This window comes from Opisthorchis viverrini (genome assembly GCF_000715545.1).
Source record: "Opisthorchis viverrini unplaced genomic scaffold opera_v5_242, whole genome shotgun sequence".
Classification (NCBI taxonomy): domain Eukaryota; kingdom Metazoa; phylum Platyhelminthes; class Trematoda; order Opisthorchiida; family Opisthorchiidae; genus Opisthorchis; species Opisthorchis viverrini.
Window position 1 is genome coordinate 34,386 of NW_008751898.1, and position 22,499 is coordinate 56,884.

General features: G+C 43.9%; 1 protein-coding gene across 1 annotated transcript in view; it reads left to right on the top strand.

The window, feature by feature from the left end:
• The window catches only part of T265_14685 (hypothetical protein), a gene marked incomplete at both ends in the record, with an annotated part of 33,408 nt that extends 15,323 nt beyond the window's left edge, over window positions 1-18,085 (top strand). Inside the window, 10 exons of the mRNA XM_009174787.1 lie at window positions 3,527-3,820; window positions 3,916-4,008; window positions 4,115-4,237; window positions 5,855-6,067; window positions 7,634-7,839; window positions 8,465-8,788; window positions 11,230-11,405; window positions 11,994-12,146; window positions 13,248-13,396; window positions 17,772-18,085. Of these exons, the coding sequence (XP_009173051.1) occupies window positions 3,527-3,820; window positions 3,916-4,008; window positions 4,115-4,237; window positions 5,855-6,067; window positions 7,634-7,839; window positions 8,465-8,788; window positions 11,230-11,405; window positions 11,994-12,146; window positions 13,248-13,396; window positions 17,772-18,083 (2,043 nt within the window). The remainder of the gene's footprint in view (window positions 1-3,526; window positions 3,821-3,915; window positions 4,009-4,114; window positions 4,238-5,854; window positions 6,068-7,633; window positions 7,840-8,464; window positions 8,789-11,229; window positions 11,406-11,993; window positions 12,147-13,247; window positions 13,397-17,771) is intronic.
• Between the last annotated feature and the right edge of the window lie 4,414 nt (window positions 18,086-22,499).

A 22,499-nucleotide genomic window follows, 5' to 3' on the forward strand; every position in this document is an offset into this window, starting at 1 on the left:
TTCCGCTTTAAATGGTTCCTTTCACGTCAGGTCAACTTCAGGTTTACGCTCGAGTGTGTGCCTTTTCACCCTGTTTTTGTGAGGTCAACATGGGAATCTGAATGTCTCCTTATTTGAGAGCTATAATGGGCAGTACGCCAGCCAAAAGTGCTGGAATAGTAGACAGATTGATTCGACCTAGTATCCACATACACAACCTCATACCCTCGTGAACTTAGCCGAATTGAAGGTCAGTATTTTGTCCCTGGTAGTTTCGAGACGCGAGACCGTTTGCTGATTGTGCATTTCAGCCCCATCGAAGTGCTGTGGCTCCTCCGAATAGAGGCGCTCTCTCCTCGAGGAATCACCTTTATTCTACTCCCGCAAGTTTTTCCATTGAATGGATGGTCAAAGTAATAACCGTTTCAAAAAACTTGGAATTTTTTGCAGTTTTGTGCCCAATACTCTTTTTAGCTATGGATAACCAGGATATTCGGTACCAAGCCTAGCTATTTGGGTATGGTACTTATTAATGCGGTGAGCAGCTGGATTCACCGTACGACTTATTAGTCCCATGACCGGTGTGTTTCTTTGAGTGAGATGTACTTTATAGCGTGTGCTCAACGGCGGTTATTCTAGCTGGTCTGGTCAATATTTCGAACTATTGGTAGACCGAGTTACCCGACCGTAGGCCAGTTGGACTGCTGTTAGTAGTCGTTATAATCTTGAGGTAATCACACCATCCCCCCACAAAGGTAAAAAGCAGATCGTTCTGCTAACCCGAAGAGACAAAGTAGGACAGGGTTCAACTTACCTTAAGCTTGGAAATAGACAATTGGATGTCTACAGTGTTGTCAGTAAATAGTGAAGCCACTGAACCGTTCAGTTAGAAGTACCTGCCTACCTATGCTGCACGCCAACAATCAGTTAGATAACGAGACGTTGACGCTAGCACCGATTGGCCGCTGAACTACTGTGTAGTGACCGATGACCTGAAGGCCCGTATAATTTCATCTGGAGAGAGCGCTTGACCAGGTTCACCGTAAATGATTTCTTCTGAGAGGCGGTTTCTGAGCGGAAATCAGTAAAAAACGGAACAAGTATTATTTTGTAAATTAGTTGATTTCGCCACTTGCTGTATTTATTGTACCGTAACTATATAGCTTTTTTATGACATCGAATTGCACCCGTCGGTACTGTCTCATCAGTTATCAAGTTACTCGCTTTGTCTGATTGGTCTCCTTCGTCCGTGATCTGTAGTGGAAATTATTTGTTGTATTCGATGGAATTAGCCAGTTTAATGAAAAGTGACTTTGGTGGATCCCCTTATGATGCTCGAATCTCGAAAATCCCAGTCACCCGAGAGCTTTCTTCCCTATTGAGACTCATTCTTTGAGCATTGATGAGGTCAGTCATGAGCAAGGTTTCGTGTCGTTGAGCTGTCACGAATACAACTACGCCCTCGCTACAGAAGTCCGATCAAATTCTTACTTAGTGCTTTGGTGCTTATCAGTTCTTCTTTGAGAATCGGTTACCAGATAGATGAGCAACCTGACTCGTCATTGGCTATCCGGTTGCCCTGGCTAATTCGACAGTTGGTCAAAACAAGACCTACCTGTTGCGATACGTCTTCACTAAAATTCCAGTTACCCCCACTGATCAGTTACCGGTGTGTAAGTTAGAACGTACTATTCGGACAGGGAGCTGCAGGTGAAAACATGACAAAGTCATCGGAACCATACTGTCTCATACGTTTTAATATTCTAGGCCATGAAACTAGCGTGCTTTGGATACTGGCACACCTCACCTTATCTGTGACAACATGAAAAGTATTTTATGGTCCATTAATCAAGGGACGATTTTGGTAGTAAGAGAGCTTCAGCTGTCTTGCGATTCTGTCATCAATTACTTACACTGTTCGGTTTCAAAAAAGGCGTTTATTTGCGAAAATTATTATTTCAAAGCTGTCTACGCGCTCGGGGTTAAAGTCGCCCGTTTTCAGCGGTATTATTTGATCGCACAAGAGATTGGATGGTGGATTGGACGCTCTCTGGCTACCCTTGCGCACCTTCAAGTTATAGAAAGTGAATACATTGACGACATCACCACCACACCAGGATATCACCAGCTCTCAATCGCACCAATGGAATTCACATAAACTGCGGACTACGTTGATCTACAAATGAGCACCAACAAAGCCAAGTTCCTTGCACTCCTTACAAATCCAGGCACCCAACTCTCAGTCACGGGTGAACCTACTCGATTCCTAATCGTCTTCAGAAATCAGCTCGATCTTACTTCCGAATGTCTAGGTTAGGGCCAAAGCAACTACGCGTCTGTAGTCTCAGACATCTTTACTGCAACATCGAGAATCTGTTTTGACTACCTCCTTGAGGGCGATATAATTATAAATACAAAACATTGTGCGAAGTATTCGAGCAGACTGCAGTGTTTCATTCTCGTCTTAGGACTTGAGATAATCACACACCGTCACCGCGCCCTGAATGACAATGTCACTTGATGTTTCAGCTAAAAAGAGATATCAACACTGTGAAAATGGACGTGGGATGTCTCTCGTCTTAGGACTTGAGATAATCACACCGTCACCGCGCCCCGAATGACAATGTTACTTGATGTTTCAGCTAAAATGAGATATCAACACCGTGAAAATGGACGTGGGATGCTCGAGCCTTTGGCTACTTGACGGTGTCCGCCATTAGAGCCGGAATTGACTTTCGGCGTGGGCAAATTTAGGTTCGGACCCTTCGTATCATGACAGAAAAGTCGACTTACTCTTCCACGGGGGACAGTCGTTATGGAATACAAATTATCTGGTGCCTTAGGCTGCCTCCTATTTTTGACCGTACGATTGAAGCGTGCTTATGAGCATTATCTCTGATATGTTCTTTAATAAAATTGAAAAAATTGCCCCCAATTTATTGCAAAAGATGCAGTAATCTTTGCGCCTTGTTCAGTTTGGGGGTTGACTATGATAAGACGGCGAAGTCTGATTCGAAGTACATGAGAATTCTCTGTCCAGGTGTGCGGTCAAATTCGCCCGCAATTTGGGGTCCACATTTTTCTGATCGTTCTAGTGTCGAGGGCCTTACCTTGTAAGGAAAACAAGTCTCATGATGCCACCAAGTATCTAAACACTACCGGCTAAGCGACCCAGCTATAGTAGGGATTGTTAAGCCGATGAAAAACCCTCAAAGTGGTTAACGTTACTGCAGGTAATAAACTAATTTGCTGCGTCTCTTCGCATGAGTTGGCACACATGGTTGCATGTGTCGTAGCCTCAGGGCTATCCGCCCATTCTTCGTCGAACATTTTCAAACCGGTGATGTAACCTGCGGACTTTTATTAGTCTTGGTTGGAGCTTATCATTCAAAGTAGACAGTTACTGGAATACCTGAAGACACTGAAACACTGTGTCTTACTTCCAATACACTGACTGTAGTCACTTTATTGGCAATGCACAAATGTCTGGTGTCCTTGCTTCCCACCGATACCCCGAGTTATTTTGTTTCTCTTCCATCCGATCTAGGGTTATTGTGTCGGCGGTAAACGAATCGGGTGCACGCAGCCTCGTCGTGTCGCTGCCATGTCTGTTGCAGCTCGCGTTTCGCAGGAAATGAATGTGAAGTTAGGAGGCGAAGTGGGCTACTCGATACGTTTTGAGGACTGCACTTCCGAGCGCACACTAATAAAATATATGACTGACGGCATGCTGCTTCGCGAATTTCTCCTTGAGCCAGATCTGGGCGGCTACTCGGTCATGCTGATCGATGAGGCCCATGAAAGGACACTTCACACAGATATACTCTTCGGGTTGGTCAAGGTAATACATTATTCTCCCATTATCATTCCTTTTCCCTACTTTTAGTCGTGTTATATGGGGTCCTTGTTGTTCGTCCGTTATTTTCCCACCCACAGGATGTCGCTCGATTCCGTCCCGATCTCAAACTTCTCATAAGTTCCGCTACGCTCGATGCCGAGAAATTCGCCAAATTTTTCGACGATGCACCCGTATTCCGTATTCCCGGAAGACGATATCCCGTTGATATTTACTACACGAAGGCAAGTCGCTTGTTTTATGTGTCTTGTTGTTCATCCGTTATTTTCCCACCCACAGGATGTCGCTCGATTCCGTCCCGATCTCAAACTTCTCATAAGTTCCGCTACGCTCGATGCCGAGAAATTCGCCAAATTTTTCGACGATGCACCCGTATTCCGTATTCCCGGAAGACGATATCCCGTTGATATTTACTACACGAAGGCAAGTCGCTTGTTTTGTATTTATTTTATGGGGGAGCTTGTATCAGTTCTTGCCGTAACCTGTCCGCAGTTTTATTGTTCCTTAGTCTTAAAAACTGGAAGATATATGCATGGGACTGTGCTCGTAACATATGTTCACAATACGCTGATGAAAAGGAACTAGTAATTCACATGATCGGCTTGGCAGTTTGCTCTGAAGAATGATGTTGTCTGTCGAGTCTAATGTATTTAGGGGAATCTTCGTGTACACATGTTTTCCGGTACTGGGAAACGGGCTCTGGGCTTACATGTGGATGCAATAGGTAGAAAAGCGTAATGATAGTCTTTAGCAACTTTGTACAGAAGTGCGTGGTACGTTGCCGTATAACGAAACAGCCAGATATGTCGCTACGTAGTGGTGAGATTCTTGTTGAACATTTGCTAAAGACGGCAGGCATAGAATTCGGAGTAGTGTAACAAACCCCGCAATAAATACGTGACGCATTCTTCAATTACCTGTTGTATAAACTACCAGCTGAAGCCTTTTTCGGTAAAGTTAACAAAACGGCACGTAGAACAACCTCGAAAAATCGTATTGCTTATCAGCAGCCTGAGTATGGGTTCTGGTCACTCTGATTTTTGTACGGAATCAATTTTCTGAGTAGATAGCGTGATAGTAAATATAAACCTCCTTAAACCTCCTTATCAACGAGCTTTATCATCGATGGCAGAAATCAGTGTCGGACTCTTCATTACCGTGCAGTCATAATTTATTTGAAGCTGTTTCGTAGAGCAAAAGATTGAAAGGAACAATAGACTTAGCCCACTGCGAGCACTCCAAGGTACTGGCACCTTCACCCAGTCAGTCAGGTAGTCGTGCAAAACCAGTGTCCGCCAGTTTTCACGGAGGTTTATTCCACCAGCCAATGCAGGTTGGACGATATCAAGTTTATTTTGCAATTTTTGGCTAGTTCGTTAGGGCGGATACTGCGTTATTGTTGCAAAATCTTGTGTACGAGACTACTATATCAAGCACGAACAATGTTATGATTAAAGTTTTCAGACACACGACCATCTTTTTCAGAAGATTTGGAAAGACAAAACACTAAAAACGCGGGACAAAGCTAGTTGCTCAGTCGAACGGAGACGAACGTCTTTGCCTGACTGCACCACAGTAGAAAATGCGATCGTTCTTGTTTTTGTTCACAATACAGAAAAATAAGGGGCATGGAAAACGTTTTTCTCGTATGCCTCTCGAAACTAGTCAAAATCCGCTTTCCCTGGTCGAACGTTGAACAAACACATGAGCTTCAGGTAGCTTAGGAATTAGGGCATGGGCTACTAGGCTGGCCGTCGTTGAATTGAATTCAGTTGGAGCTTTTCTACTGCTCCTGTTCAGGTTTGAGTAGCCTGGGAGTATCCCAGTCCTTGCGTTTCCTTCAGGTTGTGTGACACATGTAGAGTATATTTTCCGAGTTTGTCCCATCAAATACTATCACATCCCCTGTTGCTTGACATACTGATTTACATATACCATTGTTTTGTCGAAGAGTTTTTAGCAACCTTGTGAGTAGTTTCCTTTATGAAAATATACCATTGTTTTGTTTTTTCGTATTAGGCTCCAGAGGCGGACTATATTGAAGCTGCGGTGATCTCAGTGCTTCAGATTCATGTAACTCAACCACCGGGTGACATCCTGGTATTTCTAACTGGACAGGAGGAAATAGAAACAGCCAATGAGATGTTGGTCGAGCGAACTCGGAAATTGGGTAGTAAAATACGGGAGCTCCTCATACTGCCAATCTACTCCACACTTCCTTCGGATATGCAAGTAGGGTCGAATGAACTAACTTTTATTTGATATTTCTTTGTGATTTCGGGGTGTTCATTCATGTACGCATTGTGCCATACACTTTTACCGTCAAAAAACACGGGCGATGATGAAGTCGAAGTATCTTGTTTGAAATGGCCGATCTGTTGTTCATAGAGACGGGGAAATTTCTTCCTTTCTTAACATGGGGTAGCAACAAAAACACATGGGATTTACTAGCTAATTCATCACTTCACGCTGTGCTCGTCATCCCTTGCCACGTTCGCTTCGAAAATGACCAGTATCCATTTCCTCATTTTAACAGCAATACTGCAATTCTTATCATGATTGGCAACAACACCAGGCACTTAGGTGCCGTACTATGTATGGGAGAGGTAGATATTTTTCGTGAGGAAGCCTCATAGCTCTAAGAATAACGATCAGGAGCGCATAATGAAATAAACACATCTGAACGTCATGTCTGATTAGGACTCAATCTCCCTTGTGAACTTTACCTCCCCCCACACACACACACATACTCGACTCACAATGGCGTACGAATTTCGGCTAGGCAGCCCAAGTAGAAAATGAAAGCGTACCTGCTATCTGGATCGTATATTTACGATGTCTTGCAGGGTTTCTAACCACGAGCAAGAATCGTCGCGTAAACCTCCAAGTAGAAAATGAAAGCGTACCTGCTATCAGGATCGTAGGGTTTCTAACTACGAGCAAGAATCGTCGCGTAAACCTTAAGGAAGAGGGCACAAAGATCCCACAGTATCTGTTAGCGGTATGCAGATGACCGTTAACGCCTACCTTCTAAGCTGTACGGTTTCATCTGGTTGTAACCGCGTCCTGGTGTTACGGTGTATATGCGAGTAGCGTCTGACCAAGTGTTGAAGCGCCATCCCTGTATCTGATGCGTTGGTGTGGAAATTATTGAACCGCTNTGTGGAAATTATTGAACCGCTCCCAGTGTTCATTTCTGTTTAGTGTTCAAACCACGTCCAGGAAAGTTCAGTTGGATGCTTGATGATGTTCACTTTACAGAAAACTGAATGACAGCTTGCGATCGCTTAGTTGGTGAACAACTCCGTTCACTGCTAGCTATCGCTAGTGATCAGTCACTGGTTAGCTGACTACTTGGGCAGATTGATGCCATAACTGGCATCCCTAGACAACTAGAACGATTTGGCATCATCGCCTTCAATGCGTTGGCTTTATCTCCCCCCTCTCATTTTCTGGTGACCAAAACCTTTGCAGCTAGAACCAATGTGCCCTCGGTGTATGGTTAATGGCTGATGAATTAAACTGAATTGAGTAATGGTTGATCATTTGTGACACCCTTTAAGTGCGTCACTTCCGACTCGAAGAAGACACGAGGGCTAAGATAATACCAGGTCACCCAAGCTTAACCGGGATCAGTCGAAATTCTAGGGTTTGGTTCGAACCATGGACCTTCCGGTCCGCTAGGCTCAGTAAGTAAATGTTTTTGTCTTCTGTCGATTGCATCATTTGATATCTACCAAGTTTTACTTCCTGACGGACTACTGTTATTTTAACTCCTCTTGTTCTTCTTATTTTTAGGCACGGATTTTCTCACCAACCCCTCCAGGTGCCCGTAAGGTCGTTCTTGCTACCAATATTGCTGAGACATCTCTGACTATCGATGGGATAATCTATGTTATTGATACGGGTTTCTGCAAGCAAAAGTTCTACAGCGCCCGCTCAGGTATTGAATCTCTAATCGTGGTACCGATCTCACAGGCTGCAGCAGATCAACGTGCTGGTCGGTGAGTCGTGTTCCATTGTCTCTATCGCTCCGCTGCTGTTTTTAAAGGTCTCTTACCTTGTGGATAGAAAGCAGTCATACTGCTGCGGTTTTCGTGTTCTACTCATTCCCGAAGCTCATAGGTCAGACGATTTGCTCAAGCATATTTCCAGTGGTATCACTGTTTTCGGTATCTCCGAACAGTTGTTTTACCTCGAGTCTAGTTTTTATTGTATGTGGTCTCTAACTGCTCACACTTTTTTGAAACTCTTCCATTTTCGCCATTCGATGGCTTGAAGTATGTTACATGCAAAATTATATGAGGTTAGCATGTAAACGACGCCACTATTTAAAATTTTTTAGGCGACATTAAAGTTGTACACCTAAACTAAAACAGGCATGGCTCAATATGAAGGGTACTCAGCTATTCGGATTATACTTACTGTTCATGTAGAAACGCCATGCACCCTACTAGCTTTAGAGTTACTTCGTAATGTCTTAGGCTTGGACCAGTTACCTTCTCAGATCCCCTAGCTGATAGCTTTACTCCAAACCTGACAACCCCGAAACCACTAATGTTGGAGACACTTTTAGGTTGTCAAACTCTTGCTGTAGCTGATCCTCCCATGCACATTTACAATCTTCAGTGCCGGAAGAGTAGCTGCGGGAAAGTGTTTCCGGCTTTACACTGCCCATGCTTACCGCACTGAACTGGAACCGCAACCCGTCCCGGAGATCCAGCGCACCAACCTGGGTAATGTGGTACTACTTCTGAAATCCCTTGGTATCGATGATTTGTTGCACTTTGACTATATGGACCCACCTCCGCATGACTCTCTCATCATGGCTTTGGAGCAGTTGTATGCTTTGGGAGCGTTGAATCACCGAGGCGAACTAACCAAAATGGGGCGTCAAATGGCTGAGTTTCCTTGTGACCCGATGTTGTCGAAAATGATTTTGGCGTCCGATAAGTAAGTTTGCGAATTGGTTCCCGATATTAGTGAAACTAGTTCAGGCGTAATTTTAGAACTGGTGAAGTTCATTCGTTTAAGCATCTGATTTTCACACTTTTTCGCAACCCGATGGTATCTCATCCTCAATGCTTCTACAAATTATGCGATACCTTGGAAAACCTCCTCATTTGAACCATGTAATTTCCTCCACTCACTACTCTACAAACTGCAACGTCGGTGGAATGCGTTTGATCGGTGAAGAGGTTCCTTGTTAATAATTGATAATTTTTGACATGTTTTCTTAGTCAGCATACTGCCAGCTTCCGCAGACCAATCACGTTTGTTTACCATTGTTTCCGGATCAGGCTAGGTATCTAGTTTACCCATTATGTGCACGAAGGGGTGCACTGATCAACTAATCCATATTCAATTGGTTGATCAAGTCACTTGGTTAGCAAAAGCGTTGTGAAGGCCACTTACGCCACAATCTTGATTTGGCCTTCAAGTGTTCCTAAATTTCCTTAACTCAGCGTCTGTCTGGGGAGCGAAATAGCTCAGCGCGAATTCACTGACCGGAGGGTTCCTGGTTCGAACCCGACCTCTGCCTCTCGACTTCCCCTGTCTAGGCTTGGGCGACCTGGCAGTATTCCGACCCTCGTGCTTTCTTTCGGCTGGCATGGCAGCTAGGCACCGGAAGGGTGTTAAAGCTGAACAATTTCTATTATTTTCCGAAACAGAGCCAGATAGTTTCAATCTAATAAATGTATCAGCGTTGGACTGCGGTTGCTGCTGTTTGGATGCTAGAGCACATCCGCAATCTACAGAAGGTGCCAGGTGACGCAGAAAGACCGTTTCTTCCATGCCGTTGGGGTGTCTGACATGTGCGTTCTCAAGGTTACATGGGGAGGGTCATGTAGACCTCATCATGAAAGGCAAATAACCGTGTCATATTCTACCCACGTTTCAGTTTCTGCAACCTCTAATTAAGCCTAACACATGGCCCATGCACCTAAGCTTGCAGCGTCGGATGCATCCCTTGAAACTACTTATGCTTATTGTGTAATCGCAATAGTTCTGAGACGTCGGTGGTCAAGAACCTGAAGATGTCGCCGATATTTCACCTGAGAGGGTCAGATTCCACAGCCGTACAACAATACAATGCGTACTGTGCTCTGATACACGCCTCCTTCGAGATTCGTGCGTTACCTTCGTCTGTTACATAGCTTTCAGAGCTAATTCAACTTCCGAGATACTTTCAGTAATCCACAGCTTCTAGTGTCTATCTTTGAATTCTTATATGCGTATACAACTGCTACACGTCTCGAAGCGCCAGTTTCCACTTTTGGTGTGTTGCTGTTCATGATAATATCAGTGACTTACGTGCAAACGATTCCTGACCATGTTTTCCGTTTGAGAGTTTGCAAGGATGAGTATATTGGGTATATCAGTATATGCCAGGTCCTATGTCTGTCAACACTTCGGTTGCAAACGCTTGGGTTGAGATGGCTCAGTAGGTAGAGCGCGAATTTACTGACGGGCAGCTCCGTGGTTCAAACCTGACCTCTACATCTCGACTTCCCCTGTCTAGGCTCGGACAACCTGACAGTATCCTGGCCGCCGTGCTTGCTTCTTGTGGCATGGCAGTTAGGAACCAAAAGGGTGCTACAGCAGTGTGAGGGTTATCAACCGAGCTTTGTGGTTGTATGGCAGTGCAGCGTCTTTGTCAACACTGATACTTTCTTCCGTGATGCACAGGCCTGTGCGGCACTTGGGACAGAAATTTATACGCCTGTTTTCGTGCATATAGAGTCATAGTCTTCTGTCAAATAAAAAAAACTCTTCTTGGCGTACGCTTACTTAGGGATTCCCGGAATACCTCAACTATTCTGCCCCTAACTGATTGGGTTTATGTCTGCATTCTCTTTATTGTTTAGTTTACGGAGCGCTCTTACGTTCTGTCACAGTGATGATGATGATGATGTCACAGTGCGAGAATCTCGTATGTGGATCCACTTCGAATCGTCTTTCCTGGTTAAATAAACATAAAGCACAGAGATCACCACACCATGATAACTGGACGCACCGTGGTTGAACAGCTAAATTCGCCGCTCGTAGAAACCCTAATTAAATGTCCATGAGTCTAGGTACATAACACAAACATGGGAAAGGTTTTTTACATTTTTGGGAGGGCTGATATACAGATACTAGAAAACTACCATTTAAATTTATATGTTCCTTTTTTTAAATCATTCAAGCCAACCAGTTGGCACCTTTTGGAAACGAGCACACCCCAGATAGAAAACCATCTTACACATTTTCCTTCTCTTCGGGGTGGCTGCTTTCGTCAGGTGCCGTTACTGTATTCTAGGGCATTGTGACCTATTGTGATTGTCTTTAAGAAGGTCGAAAAAACTTCTAGGCCATTTTGTGACATCGCTTTTGGTTTTCCATCCCTACAGATACAAGTGTAGTGGCGATGCTATCACTATCGCTGCTATGCTATCCGTGAACAACGCAATCTTTTATCGGCCGAAAGATAAGCTGATCCATGCAGACACTGCACGAAAAGGCTTTTTCCACACGGCCGGAGACCATCTCATGTTGCTGAATGTATACAACCAGTGGAGTGCGGCGGGTGAGTTTGTTCTCAGAGTATCATCGAGGAAGTCTACTAGTTAGTGCTGATGTTTAATTACTATACAATCGTGCAAGGGGATAGAGTACCTCAGAAATGAGATGCGGATGAAGATCTCCACTGAACTGCCAAAAACCCGTGTGTCTGCATACGGGAAACTTCGCATCAGTGAAAAGTAAAAAACCCTTTTTTGGGCTCGTCTTACCAAGGTTATTTCCAAATGTGCTCTGCAGACCACTGTGTACACAACAACAAAAATCTGTTCACTTCAGTCAGTGTCGAAAACTTGAGTTCCTATTGGGTTCGGCCAATAATGTGCAGGCCCCAAGACGAGATCTTCAAGAAGGTTATAATTCTATTTCCCAAGTGCCTATGACTGGTCTCTGTTATCCAGCATGGTGTTGCGTGCATACAACCCCTAATTGACTTTAGCTGGTACCTCGACCGGCAGCTTCTCATTCCACGACTCTCACGTTGGCTATTGTGCTTGGTTGTTTAACTGGACATCTGTTTTTACGCGAGTCTGACCAACGAACTGCAGGATTATCCAATTCGCTAGCCTATGATCATTTTGTCTTTTTTTCACAGATTTTTCCACGCATTGGTGCTATGAACATTTCATCCAGTACCGGACAATGAAACGAGCCAGAGATATCCGCGACCAGTTCGTCAGCTTGTTAGAACGGGTTGAGATTTCGTTAACAAGTAACCCGAGTGAACATATCAATATCCGTAAAGTAAGTAGATCTTTGGCTTTGCTCTCCATGACTGTTTTTCACTGGCTCGTCTCTCTTTCGGTGTGCTTGAGACAACGCAGAGGTCCAGCTGTGATGTCTTAATCAGAGAGGCTCGCGATGGAAATGTTCACTCCCTCGCTGTTACGAGGCCAAGGGGATTAGGTCGCGTCGTGTCATATTTTGGAGGGACAAATAAGCCAATATTTACAATGCCCGTATGCTACCAGGAGTTCGTAATATCGAGGAAGTCGTGACAGGAATGATCGTTAGAGGGGCCACCATACCAGCCTTAACTTTTCACTAGGTCCTATTTATTCCTAGTGCACCAGCCTTCCCTACAGATACAAGTGTAGTGGCGATGCTATCACTATCGCTGCTATGCTATCCGTGAACAACGCAATCTTTTATCGGCCGAAAGATAAGCTGATCCATGCAGACACTGCACGAAAAGGCTTTTTCCACACGGCCGGAGACCATCTCATGTTGCTGAATGTATACAACCAGTGGAGTGCGGCGGGTGAGTTTGTTCTCAGAGTATCATCGAGGAAGTCTACTAGTTAGTGCTGATGTTTAATTACTATACAATCGTACAAGGGGATAGAGTACCTCAGAAATGAGATGCGGATGAAGATCTCCACTGAACTGCCAAAAACCCGTGTGTCTGCATACGGGAAACTTCGCATCAGTGAAAAGTAAAAAACCCTTTTTTGGGCTCGTCTTACCAAGGTTATTTCCAAATGTGCTCTGTAGACCACTGTGTACACAACAACAAAAATCTGTTCACTTCAGTCAGTGTCGAAAACTTGAGTTCCTATTGGGTTCGGCCAATAATGTGCAGGCCCCAAGACGAGATCTTCAAGAAGGTTATAATTCTATTTCCCAAGTGCCTATGACTGGTCTCTGTTATCCAGCATGGTGTTGCGTGCATACAACCCCTAATTGACTTTAGCTGGTACCTCGACCGGCAGCTTCTCATTCCACGACTCTCACGTTGGCTATTGTGCTTGGTTGTTTAACTGGACATCTGTTTTTACGCGAGTCTGACCAACGAACTGCAGGATTATCCAATTCGCTAGCCTATGATCATTTTGTCTTTTTTTCACAGATTTTTCCACGCATTGGTGCTATGAACATTTCATCCAGTACCGGACAATGAAACGAGCCAGAGATATCCGCGACCAGTTCGTCAGCTTGTTAGAACGGGTTGAGATTTCGTTAACAAGTAACCCGAGTGAACATATCAATATCCGTAAAGTAAGTAGATCTTTGGCTTTGCTCTCCATGACTGTTTTTCACTGGCTCGTCTCTCTTTCGGTGTGCTTGAGACAACGCAGAGGTCCAGCTGTGATGTCTTAATCAGAGAGGCTCGCGATGGAAATGTTCACTCCCTCGCTGTTACGAGGCCAAGGGGATTAGGTCGCGTCGTGTCATATTTTGGAGGGACAAATAAGCCAATATTTACAATGCCCGTATGCTACCAGGAGTTCGTAATATCGAGGAAGTCGTGACAGGAATGATCGTTAGAGGGGCCACCATACCAGCCTTAACTTTTCACTAGGTCCTATTTATTCCTAGTGCACCAGCCTTCGCGCTTTTGAAGCTCTATATATGTCATTCTAAACACGTCACTTGTATGTCCTGCTGCTCTGTATATATCTCAGTTGGACATTCAGAAGAAAGCATAGAGAAAGGGAGTATCTTGTTTATATTCGGAGAATCGCACTAGTTTATAGCTAGCATTTTTTGAGAATGTGCGCATTTTTTAAGAATGTGCTTTCCTTTCATGGGTTTTCTCAGAGAGATGTTTTATTGGTTGGTCACCAACTGTACGCCACAAGAAGGATCCAGATTGAAAATTTTCTAACCCTATAGCACTTGGTCCAGATATAGCGTTCATTAGAGCTATGAAAACTTGTGATGATATCAGCCTCGTGGCAACTGTCGCCTTCCTAATATTGTCCAGAGCCGAATATCCTGATGGACAAAAGCATTTACAATGCAGATCCGGCCTCAGGTTGTTCTGTTGAGACCTCAGACTGTGCATGAAAAAATGTTTCCCGCCTCAAGGTTCTCTTCTATTAGGTGTGTACAAGGTGAAAGTGATCCTAGAGCGATATGCTCCAGACTTGGCTACGCAGTTTGAGACCCGTGGCCAGTAACTTTAATGGCGTTGCTAATTTTTGTGTGAAATATACCAATACTTGGTGATATGGTGTGCATCTCCCGATTCTCAATCTGTACAGAAAGTATAACAATACTAGCGGAATACACTCATTTGCAAACAAATGCAGTTGCCTAGAAACATCACAAATAAGAGATTCAGTTGGGTTTCAGGTGAGTCTCTCTCAAAACCAAGTTTGTTTGCAAATGAGTGTATTTCGCTAAGTTCGTGCAACTGGTTTCAAGTAGAACATAAGGTTGACGAAAACTCGGGGACTGTGTCTACCTGGTGAGCCCCAACAAGGGCGAAACCGGTCTTGAGCTGTCGAAGAATTTTCAGCAACCTTATGAATAGTGCATTGCGTATATATAACAACACTACTTCACTGAACTATTCAAGACGGCAATATGTGGCTATCTCTTTGTTTTTTCTATCTCCGTTCTATCAAACCGGTCCTGATTTTCTTCTGTAAAGTATTATTCCAGAGTTGAAACTGTAGTACTCCCTTATCCAACGCATTACTGTTTCTTTACGTGTCGTTTGTTGTGTTCTGGAGCTGCAAGCACGACGCTGATCCTCAGTCTATTGGGAAACTGTTGGAATCGATACAGAATTCATCGCGTCAGAAGATTCGAAAAACGATAGGTAGACACATAGCTCGGTAACGTTTCGCTTTTGACACAAAAGCTCTGTCAGTCTAGGTGACCAGCTTACGGGGTTGGCCGAGTTTTACGACAGGGGAACCAATCAGCAAGGTCTCTTCCTACTAGAAGGTCAAATCTTGTTAATGAATTCTGTTTACTAGTGTTGGCTAACAAGTGATAAGGTTAATGGGCACCAAAGGGAAGCTGAATGACTAAGAGAGTAGTCGGTCACTTTTTTAAAATATCAACAATTAGAAACCCTCCTAACCGACGCCTAACACTGATTTAGCCTGTCAGTAGGAAGAGATCTTGCTGATTGGTTCTCCTCTGCTCTAAAACTCAACCAGCCTTGTAACCCACACATTCGGCCTGGAGAGGTTTTTGAAGCAAAACCGAAACTTTGCCCAGCCATAAATCTACGGATTGTCTTTCACACTTTTGTGAGACCAAAAAGGACGTTGTTTTTTAGGCCTCGTTCGACGCAAGAACAGTTTTCTTCTGGAACCTACTGCATTCTACGTCATTCAATGGTTTTGGTTAATGGCAGTAACCCACATCACTTTGAGTTGGTACAACTCCGTTTGTGTGTACACACTAGCCTCCATTTTCTCTCTATTTCGGGATACTTGTCACTTCTACTACATTCTGGTTATTTTATTGTTTAAAGCAATGTTCTAAGTCGTTTCCTTGTAGGCCCGTGAGAGCGACCATTCGTAGTCGCCGGAAAATTGGGACTGCCACGAGGTCGTGACATGCTTTTTAACCAGATGGATCAAACAACCACTCCTTTTAAAAATTCCTACATGGAATCCGCTTTTTTCTTGGCTCAATCGTCTCTTCTTAAAAGCTAACGGATACGGGCACCACTGGGCGCTATAGCATTCAACCTCTATGCAAGGGCAAGTTAGCATTACAGCGGGTCTGCTCCGTAATCTTCACGAGTATGAGTCCTTCCTCTTCCCGGAATACTGTTTTGAAGCGATGCCGATCGCTTTATGACTCTGAGTGACTATCTAGTTTTGTCTATCTGCATTCGGTCACATCAGTATGCAGAAGTCTGCCCAATGAACAACCTGCCTTTGGTCAGTCGGAAAATTTCAACCTTAAACCCTTCCAATCCCTCCCATGAAACAAGTGAAATGTCCCATGTGATTAACCTCACAACATGAAGTACTTTTTGGGCCATATTTAAGGCAGTTGAATCTTTTGATCGCAGCACTGTTTCATTTTATACCATTTTATGCGTCATGGTCTTCAGTTTGTTAATGAACTTTTGCTTGAACTTCACTCTATTCAAGCTCACTCGCTTTCCTAGATCGCAATAGCCAGGAGGTTGTCAACACATCTATTAAACGTGAAACCATGATTTTGCATCTGCGATGGTGTCTTACTTTCAGGTTCGCAGCATACAAATAAAATGTTAACTTCAAAATAGCCCTTCAGTTTCAGCGATACAGAAACGCACAGAAGCTTTATTAGCAGACCACAAATTAGAAATTCTCGAGGACATCGATTTATCCTTCTAATGTGTTTCACTACCAGAACCTGACTAATTTTTATTCCGCCTTTTTTATCTTTGTCTTCTTGAAGATAACCTTAATGTCCTTACTTTGTCAAATCCAGCTTAGTTCCTGTGGCCAGTTGAGTGAAGACAGTTGTCAAGGGTATGGTCACCTATTGTGATCGTACGCAGAACTTTGCGTATGTATGAACGACTAACTTGCTTATAGAGACAAACACCTGCAGCATCCGCTCAGGTCGTCCATGCTTAGACAGAAGCAGTCGGAAGGTCCGGCTTAAGCTCGATCTACTGACATTTCTGTATTTTAGCGTCTTAAGCTCTGGCCTGCCGCGTGAAGTCATTGATGAAGTTTGGTTTTCCTATTTACGGTGTAATTCCGCGGCTGTCTAGCGCCCGTAGTAGCGTTCTGGGGTCGATGACTACGTTGTTACGGAACACGTGGAACTGCACCACTTAACCCACCACTTGAACTCGAAGTGACCGGTGGAAATGATGTTAGTTAATTGATACGTTAGAGTCAAAAAATTCTGAACAGATTGGAGCCCGGCAACAACCAACACTTTACTGGAAATAGGTGCACGATATCCGGGAATGTGCGGTTACCCAGACACTTACGTGCACCGAAACAAGTAAATACCATTCAGTGGCTAATAACTGTAAGTAAAACATGTGAACCATTTTACTCAGCTGCAAATCGATTAGCATGTGCAATCATGATGGCCATAGGTGCGACCATGTTGGGTTCCAGGATTTCGCTGGTATGACGGTATCCCTTCCTCCAAGACTACAACTTGTTGAATCACTTGTCGGTACAGAAGTTTCGCGCAACCATCACAGATTTTTAGTGTATGTAGTCAGTGTTAGTTAATTTTCACTAAGGGAACAGTTCACAATCCATGAATACCAACTATAGTCTCCATTGGTAACCTAAACAGTGAACGGGACCAATGTGCATGGTGACAGTGACGAAGAGGTACACATACGGAACTCGACTGTGAGAGAAACTTTGGGAGGTTGCTCAGTCACAAATCACGAGCGGTTGTCATGCATTTTTAAGCTCGTATTCAATTTTTCCCTTAGTTGGTGAAGAATTACTTCGAAAAGACGACCCTGATGGGTTTTTCAGATATTCCTACTGCTAATGTCCGTCGGCGTGCGATCTCGGAAGGTGTTGTGTAGTGGGTAGTTGGCACTTGAGGGCTTTACATTGAAACCGCATTTATTTGATTGTCCGGCTGTGAATAATCGATTTTATCATTTTCTCAGATTTCTCTCACCAATTCTCCCCTCTCTCATCAACAGTCTATTACTGCGGGCTTTTTTTATCACACGGCACGGTTTACCGGAAACGGTTACAAGACTGTGAAACAAAAGCACACAATTCATCCCCACCCGAATTCTTGTCTGGCTGAGGAACTTCCCAAGTGGGTCATCTATCACGAGCTGGTGTTCACTACGAAAGAGTTTATGCGCCAACTTATTGAAATCGAACCCAAATGGCTCTTGGAAGTAGCTCCGCATTACTACAAGGAAAAGGAGATTGAGTGCGGAGTGGCAAACACTCCCAGAAATAAGGGCAAGTCTCGACAGGAGCTTGAGCCCCGTGAAGGACAATAGTTTGTCGATTGACTGTGATAATCATCCTTGTACATACATTTTTTTATCTCACTCTGTGGACTTCTTTCAGATTATAACCCAATACACATGATATGCATAACAGAGTATAAAAGCGCTGCACATCAATCTGCTTGAGACAGTTCGTAAGTTTAGCAGTCTGGGCATGCATACGTCGTGACTCCTCGATAAGATTCATTGTTGCTTTACCTAAGCGAGCTAGTAATTGATCAGGTGTCCGTTAATCTGTTCGCCTAGCTTGACAGTTAGCCTGCAAACATTTCGCCACAAGTCGATGTGACATCATCAGTGCGCGGTTGAGTCCATTGATTGGTGACGAAGCGTTTGCGAGCTAATTTTCCAAGTTCAACGAACATGTCAACCCCCAATGAATGAGCTACAAATATTCCGGTATATCCCCTTCCATGTACTAGAAATTCATCACAATAAATATTCCTGGCAGCTAGGTAATTCGATAGTTAGGGCAGGAGTAACTGACTGGAAATTCCGTTGTTTGAACCCAAACAACTATTGCTGCTGTCTAGTCTTGGCAGAATCTTAGCCATGGTGCTTCCTTCAAGTCGAATTTCAGCTATGCAATGACTGGGGGATCGCTATCTTTATATCAAATACTCGTTAATAGATCGAGTTGGTTCTAATGGGTTGCCCAGCCGAAGAGGATCTATTGCGAGAGATCCAGTTGAGTCTTCGGTCAACACCATCTTCATTTACTTGCAAGAGTTTACTTCCACATACAACTGCTCAGCCTGCTTGGTGAAAAAAGTAATGCTGGTAGCCGCCGAATGTCTATGTCAACCTTATGAACATTCTAAGATCAGGAAAGACACCGCATGTTTTATACGATGAATACATTCAAGGGAACCAGGGAGGTCGATTATACGTGCCGTCCGTTTTCACACACATACCAGTGGATTACCAAATGCCTTGCAGCTTCAGCAAACGAAAATGCAGCTTAACCATCAAAGTAGGTTTTGAAATGGGTATCGTCAATAACGGACATGATTTGCTTGTTGTGCAGTCACAAGCAGGTTAGATTTTTTAGGAAGCATGGAAGACGGCAATAATGTACGACATGAAATTAAGGAAGCTTCTGGTCTAGATGTTTGGGATTCTGTTTTACGTGACCTTGTACACCGTACCGTATGGTTAAAAAATTACAAAAGGCACTTCTCATCGGATAGCAGCACCGATTATCCAGCGCCACAATTTGGTTGTATACAGCTGTTGTTTTGTGCACGTACCGCTGCTTTGCGTCACACCCAACTGATGGTATAATCGCGAAAGAGCTGACAACGTTCGCGACATCTTGCTTGGTAGAGAACCCAGGCCAATAATTCAAGACTGAAAAAAAGCTTCATTCTCTGAAATCGTGTGTGAATTTTAAGGATACCTTAGTTTGCTAAAGTGTCGATCAAAATCCCTTATGTTTAGGAATTTCGTGCCATCGGAGTCCCTGCCGGTTGCAAACGCCAGTGATGCGTGTTCTTGAGTGGCACGGTGGCGATTCGGGACCTCCCAAGGTGCCGTCACCGTTCATTTTATACTACTCGTTCTTTCAAGTAGCGCACAATGCGAACCGTTTCACACCTGATGCGGCGCACTGTGCTCTTGTCGCTGCCAAACCAATTTTTAAAATTTTATCTGTGGAATATTTACTTCATCACCCTGCTAATGCAAAGTGTCGAAACATTATCTGCGTCGATATGAGAACAACGTGGGCTGGCTACTCTGTCTACGACAAACCGGTGCCATAAATACGGATGCAGAAGCCTGATCACCCATGCTTCAGTGGAATTCGTTCGATCTATAGGTACGTAAGTTTAAAGTCATTATTGTGATGAACTTGTTCCCCTTTCGTGTGCCACAAAATGACGGTGTATGCCGCTGTTGAAGCATGCTCCTTAAAAAGACCGCTGATTAATCAAGTATGGTTACACTTCATAGCTAAAAATTCCGGGGGTTACTATCGCAACGTTGAATTTCACCATTATTATGCGTAGATCTAAGCATGGCTTTCTTAGATGAAGGTGGAAAACCTGGACAGATCCCATGACTCAACAGCCAGACCGTATTATGTTCATTCGAGACGCAAGTGATATTTTGAAGTATTTGTGTCCTACAATGCGCTTGCAAGTGATTAAGTGATATTTTTCAATATTGAGATGTTCAACATCGATAGCAGGTGCCAGTTTTCCTGAGTCTCATTAAGTATCTCACAGTGTTTTTGAAATTGAGAGGACCCTGGTCGCGAGACATCTTACTGACGCGTTTATGCCTTTTTAAACAACGTATGACAATGAAAACTGTTATCCACTCGCTCAGACATAAAAGATTGCTCGGACAGGCTGAATGGTGAATCCTTCAGCTGGATTGCCCCATAGATTAGCTTGTTGAAGCGTACCGCAACTTCCATGAAATAGTTCAGCTTTTCCGTTAATGCCGGAACTCTAGTTCAGATCGTGAGCATGACTCAAGTGCTTCTAATTCTTAGTTAGTCAGAAGGACTTCCGCTGAGTCTGTTTTTACGAGATTGGTTGGAACATAAACCCGGTGGACTCAGAACACGAAGATGAATCACAAACGTCTGAAAAGTCCGAGGTTAAGGCTGTGTTTCGAAAAAATGCTTGGAGACGGACAGTACATCCCAAAGCTGATAGCCAAATTCTTGAATTACTTCCAATTGGTTCATTGCACTGAGGAGACTAGTGGTACTTGCCGCGATCCCCTGGCGTTGTGGACTTCGTAGAAATAACGATCAAATGTGACAGTCACTGTTTTAATTCGTGTATCCTCTTATTTCTCTGAACTGGCTACCAACATCTGAATATACCACCCGGGGATACACTCCACACCAACCGTACGAATTCCAATGGTCAGCTGACCGTGAGAAAACAATGCTTCTCCGCCGCCTGCTAGTAGACTGGCTCCCGGCTGGTCTGCCACCACGTGCGAATCACGTGCTTTGTGAACAGATGATTGGCGTGCAAGTTCGGTGGGATAGGTTGAATTGCCACAAACCAGTGCACCAGACAAGTTCTCGATAAAATCCTGCTCAGAAGTGGCAAACCTACTGAAGTTTTTGATGTCCACTGGTATAGCCTTTCACGAATAGACGTTGACTGGACAGTGAAGCGAACTGGTCGAATTTCTGCTTTATTGTTTGGCCAACGTTATCAACAGTAAAACATTGTTGGTGCGACGCCCACCTCCAAGCCTCCGAAATCTTCACTTGTGACCATGCATCTCCATTCTTCAAAGTGAAAGCAGGCTGCGACCTCATTGTCGACGGTTAAATTGCACCAAGGCATCGCTCAGCTTGACTGAATGGTATGTATGATAAAGCTAGTGGGACCCGGTACATTCGTGGTTTTCAACTATCCAGTCACTTACCGTGTCCAGTGCGAGAAACTTTGTGAACCATATACAGTTTGTACTGCGTTTCAAGGAAGTGGAAGCAGAAGGTGGGTTCTTGTTAGAAACCAACAGGTGGAGCGCATTTCCAATTGTTTGATGCACACTTCAGATTCACCAACCACCACTCCACGTCTGTTTTTTTCTTGCTTAAGTGTAGTTTCCGTCACATAGGCGAACAGACTAACCGGAAGTGTAACAAACTCCTGCCAATTTTCAGGTTGATTTTGAAATCCACCTCTGCATGCCATCCGGCTTCGTTGTCAGTGGGGCGTCCATTGCGAGCACTCAAATATTCCTCCGTGTATACACGTTAATTCGATACATTACATCTTTGAATCTCAACATAATCGGGAAATAGGGAGATCTTAGGGCATCTGGACTTTTGTATCAGCAGGTGCTCAAGCAGGCTGCTTTTGGACAACGACGCAGGTGGTTTAGGTTCGGGAAGTTGGATCAGAGTTTTTGAATCGACAAATGCACTGAACATGCTGTAGTAAGGCACGTTTTGGATGTGCACGTTGATTCATGTCAAACTGAAGTGTACGCTGCTCGAACACTCGTTGATATTCAGTCTGATGTCTGCTTACTGTTGAGTGGGGACCGTAACTAAATAATGTATTTCCATTCGCTACTAATCTTCCCACAAGCAACTCTTCCAAGTTATTCCCAGAGTTGTCACAGGTTCGTTATCTTGCAAAGCAATCGTCAGGGTTCAAATTTGCGAACACTGAAAGTCGAAAAATATGCATCTTTAGTGGTCACTTATGCAGATAACATTTTTTCTAAATTTGTTATTTTAAGCATCCTTTAATGGAGAGAATTCTGGGACACCCCGGTTATTGTGTAGCCAGGTCAACTTATTGTTATTCTTTCAAACACCAATTAAAGTACTTATTGGTTTAGTACGACGGAGACACATACCTTGATGTGTTGTTGATATGTATGGTTTTTCATCAATAGCGGATCGCCATAACTATAAAT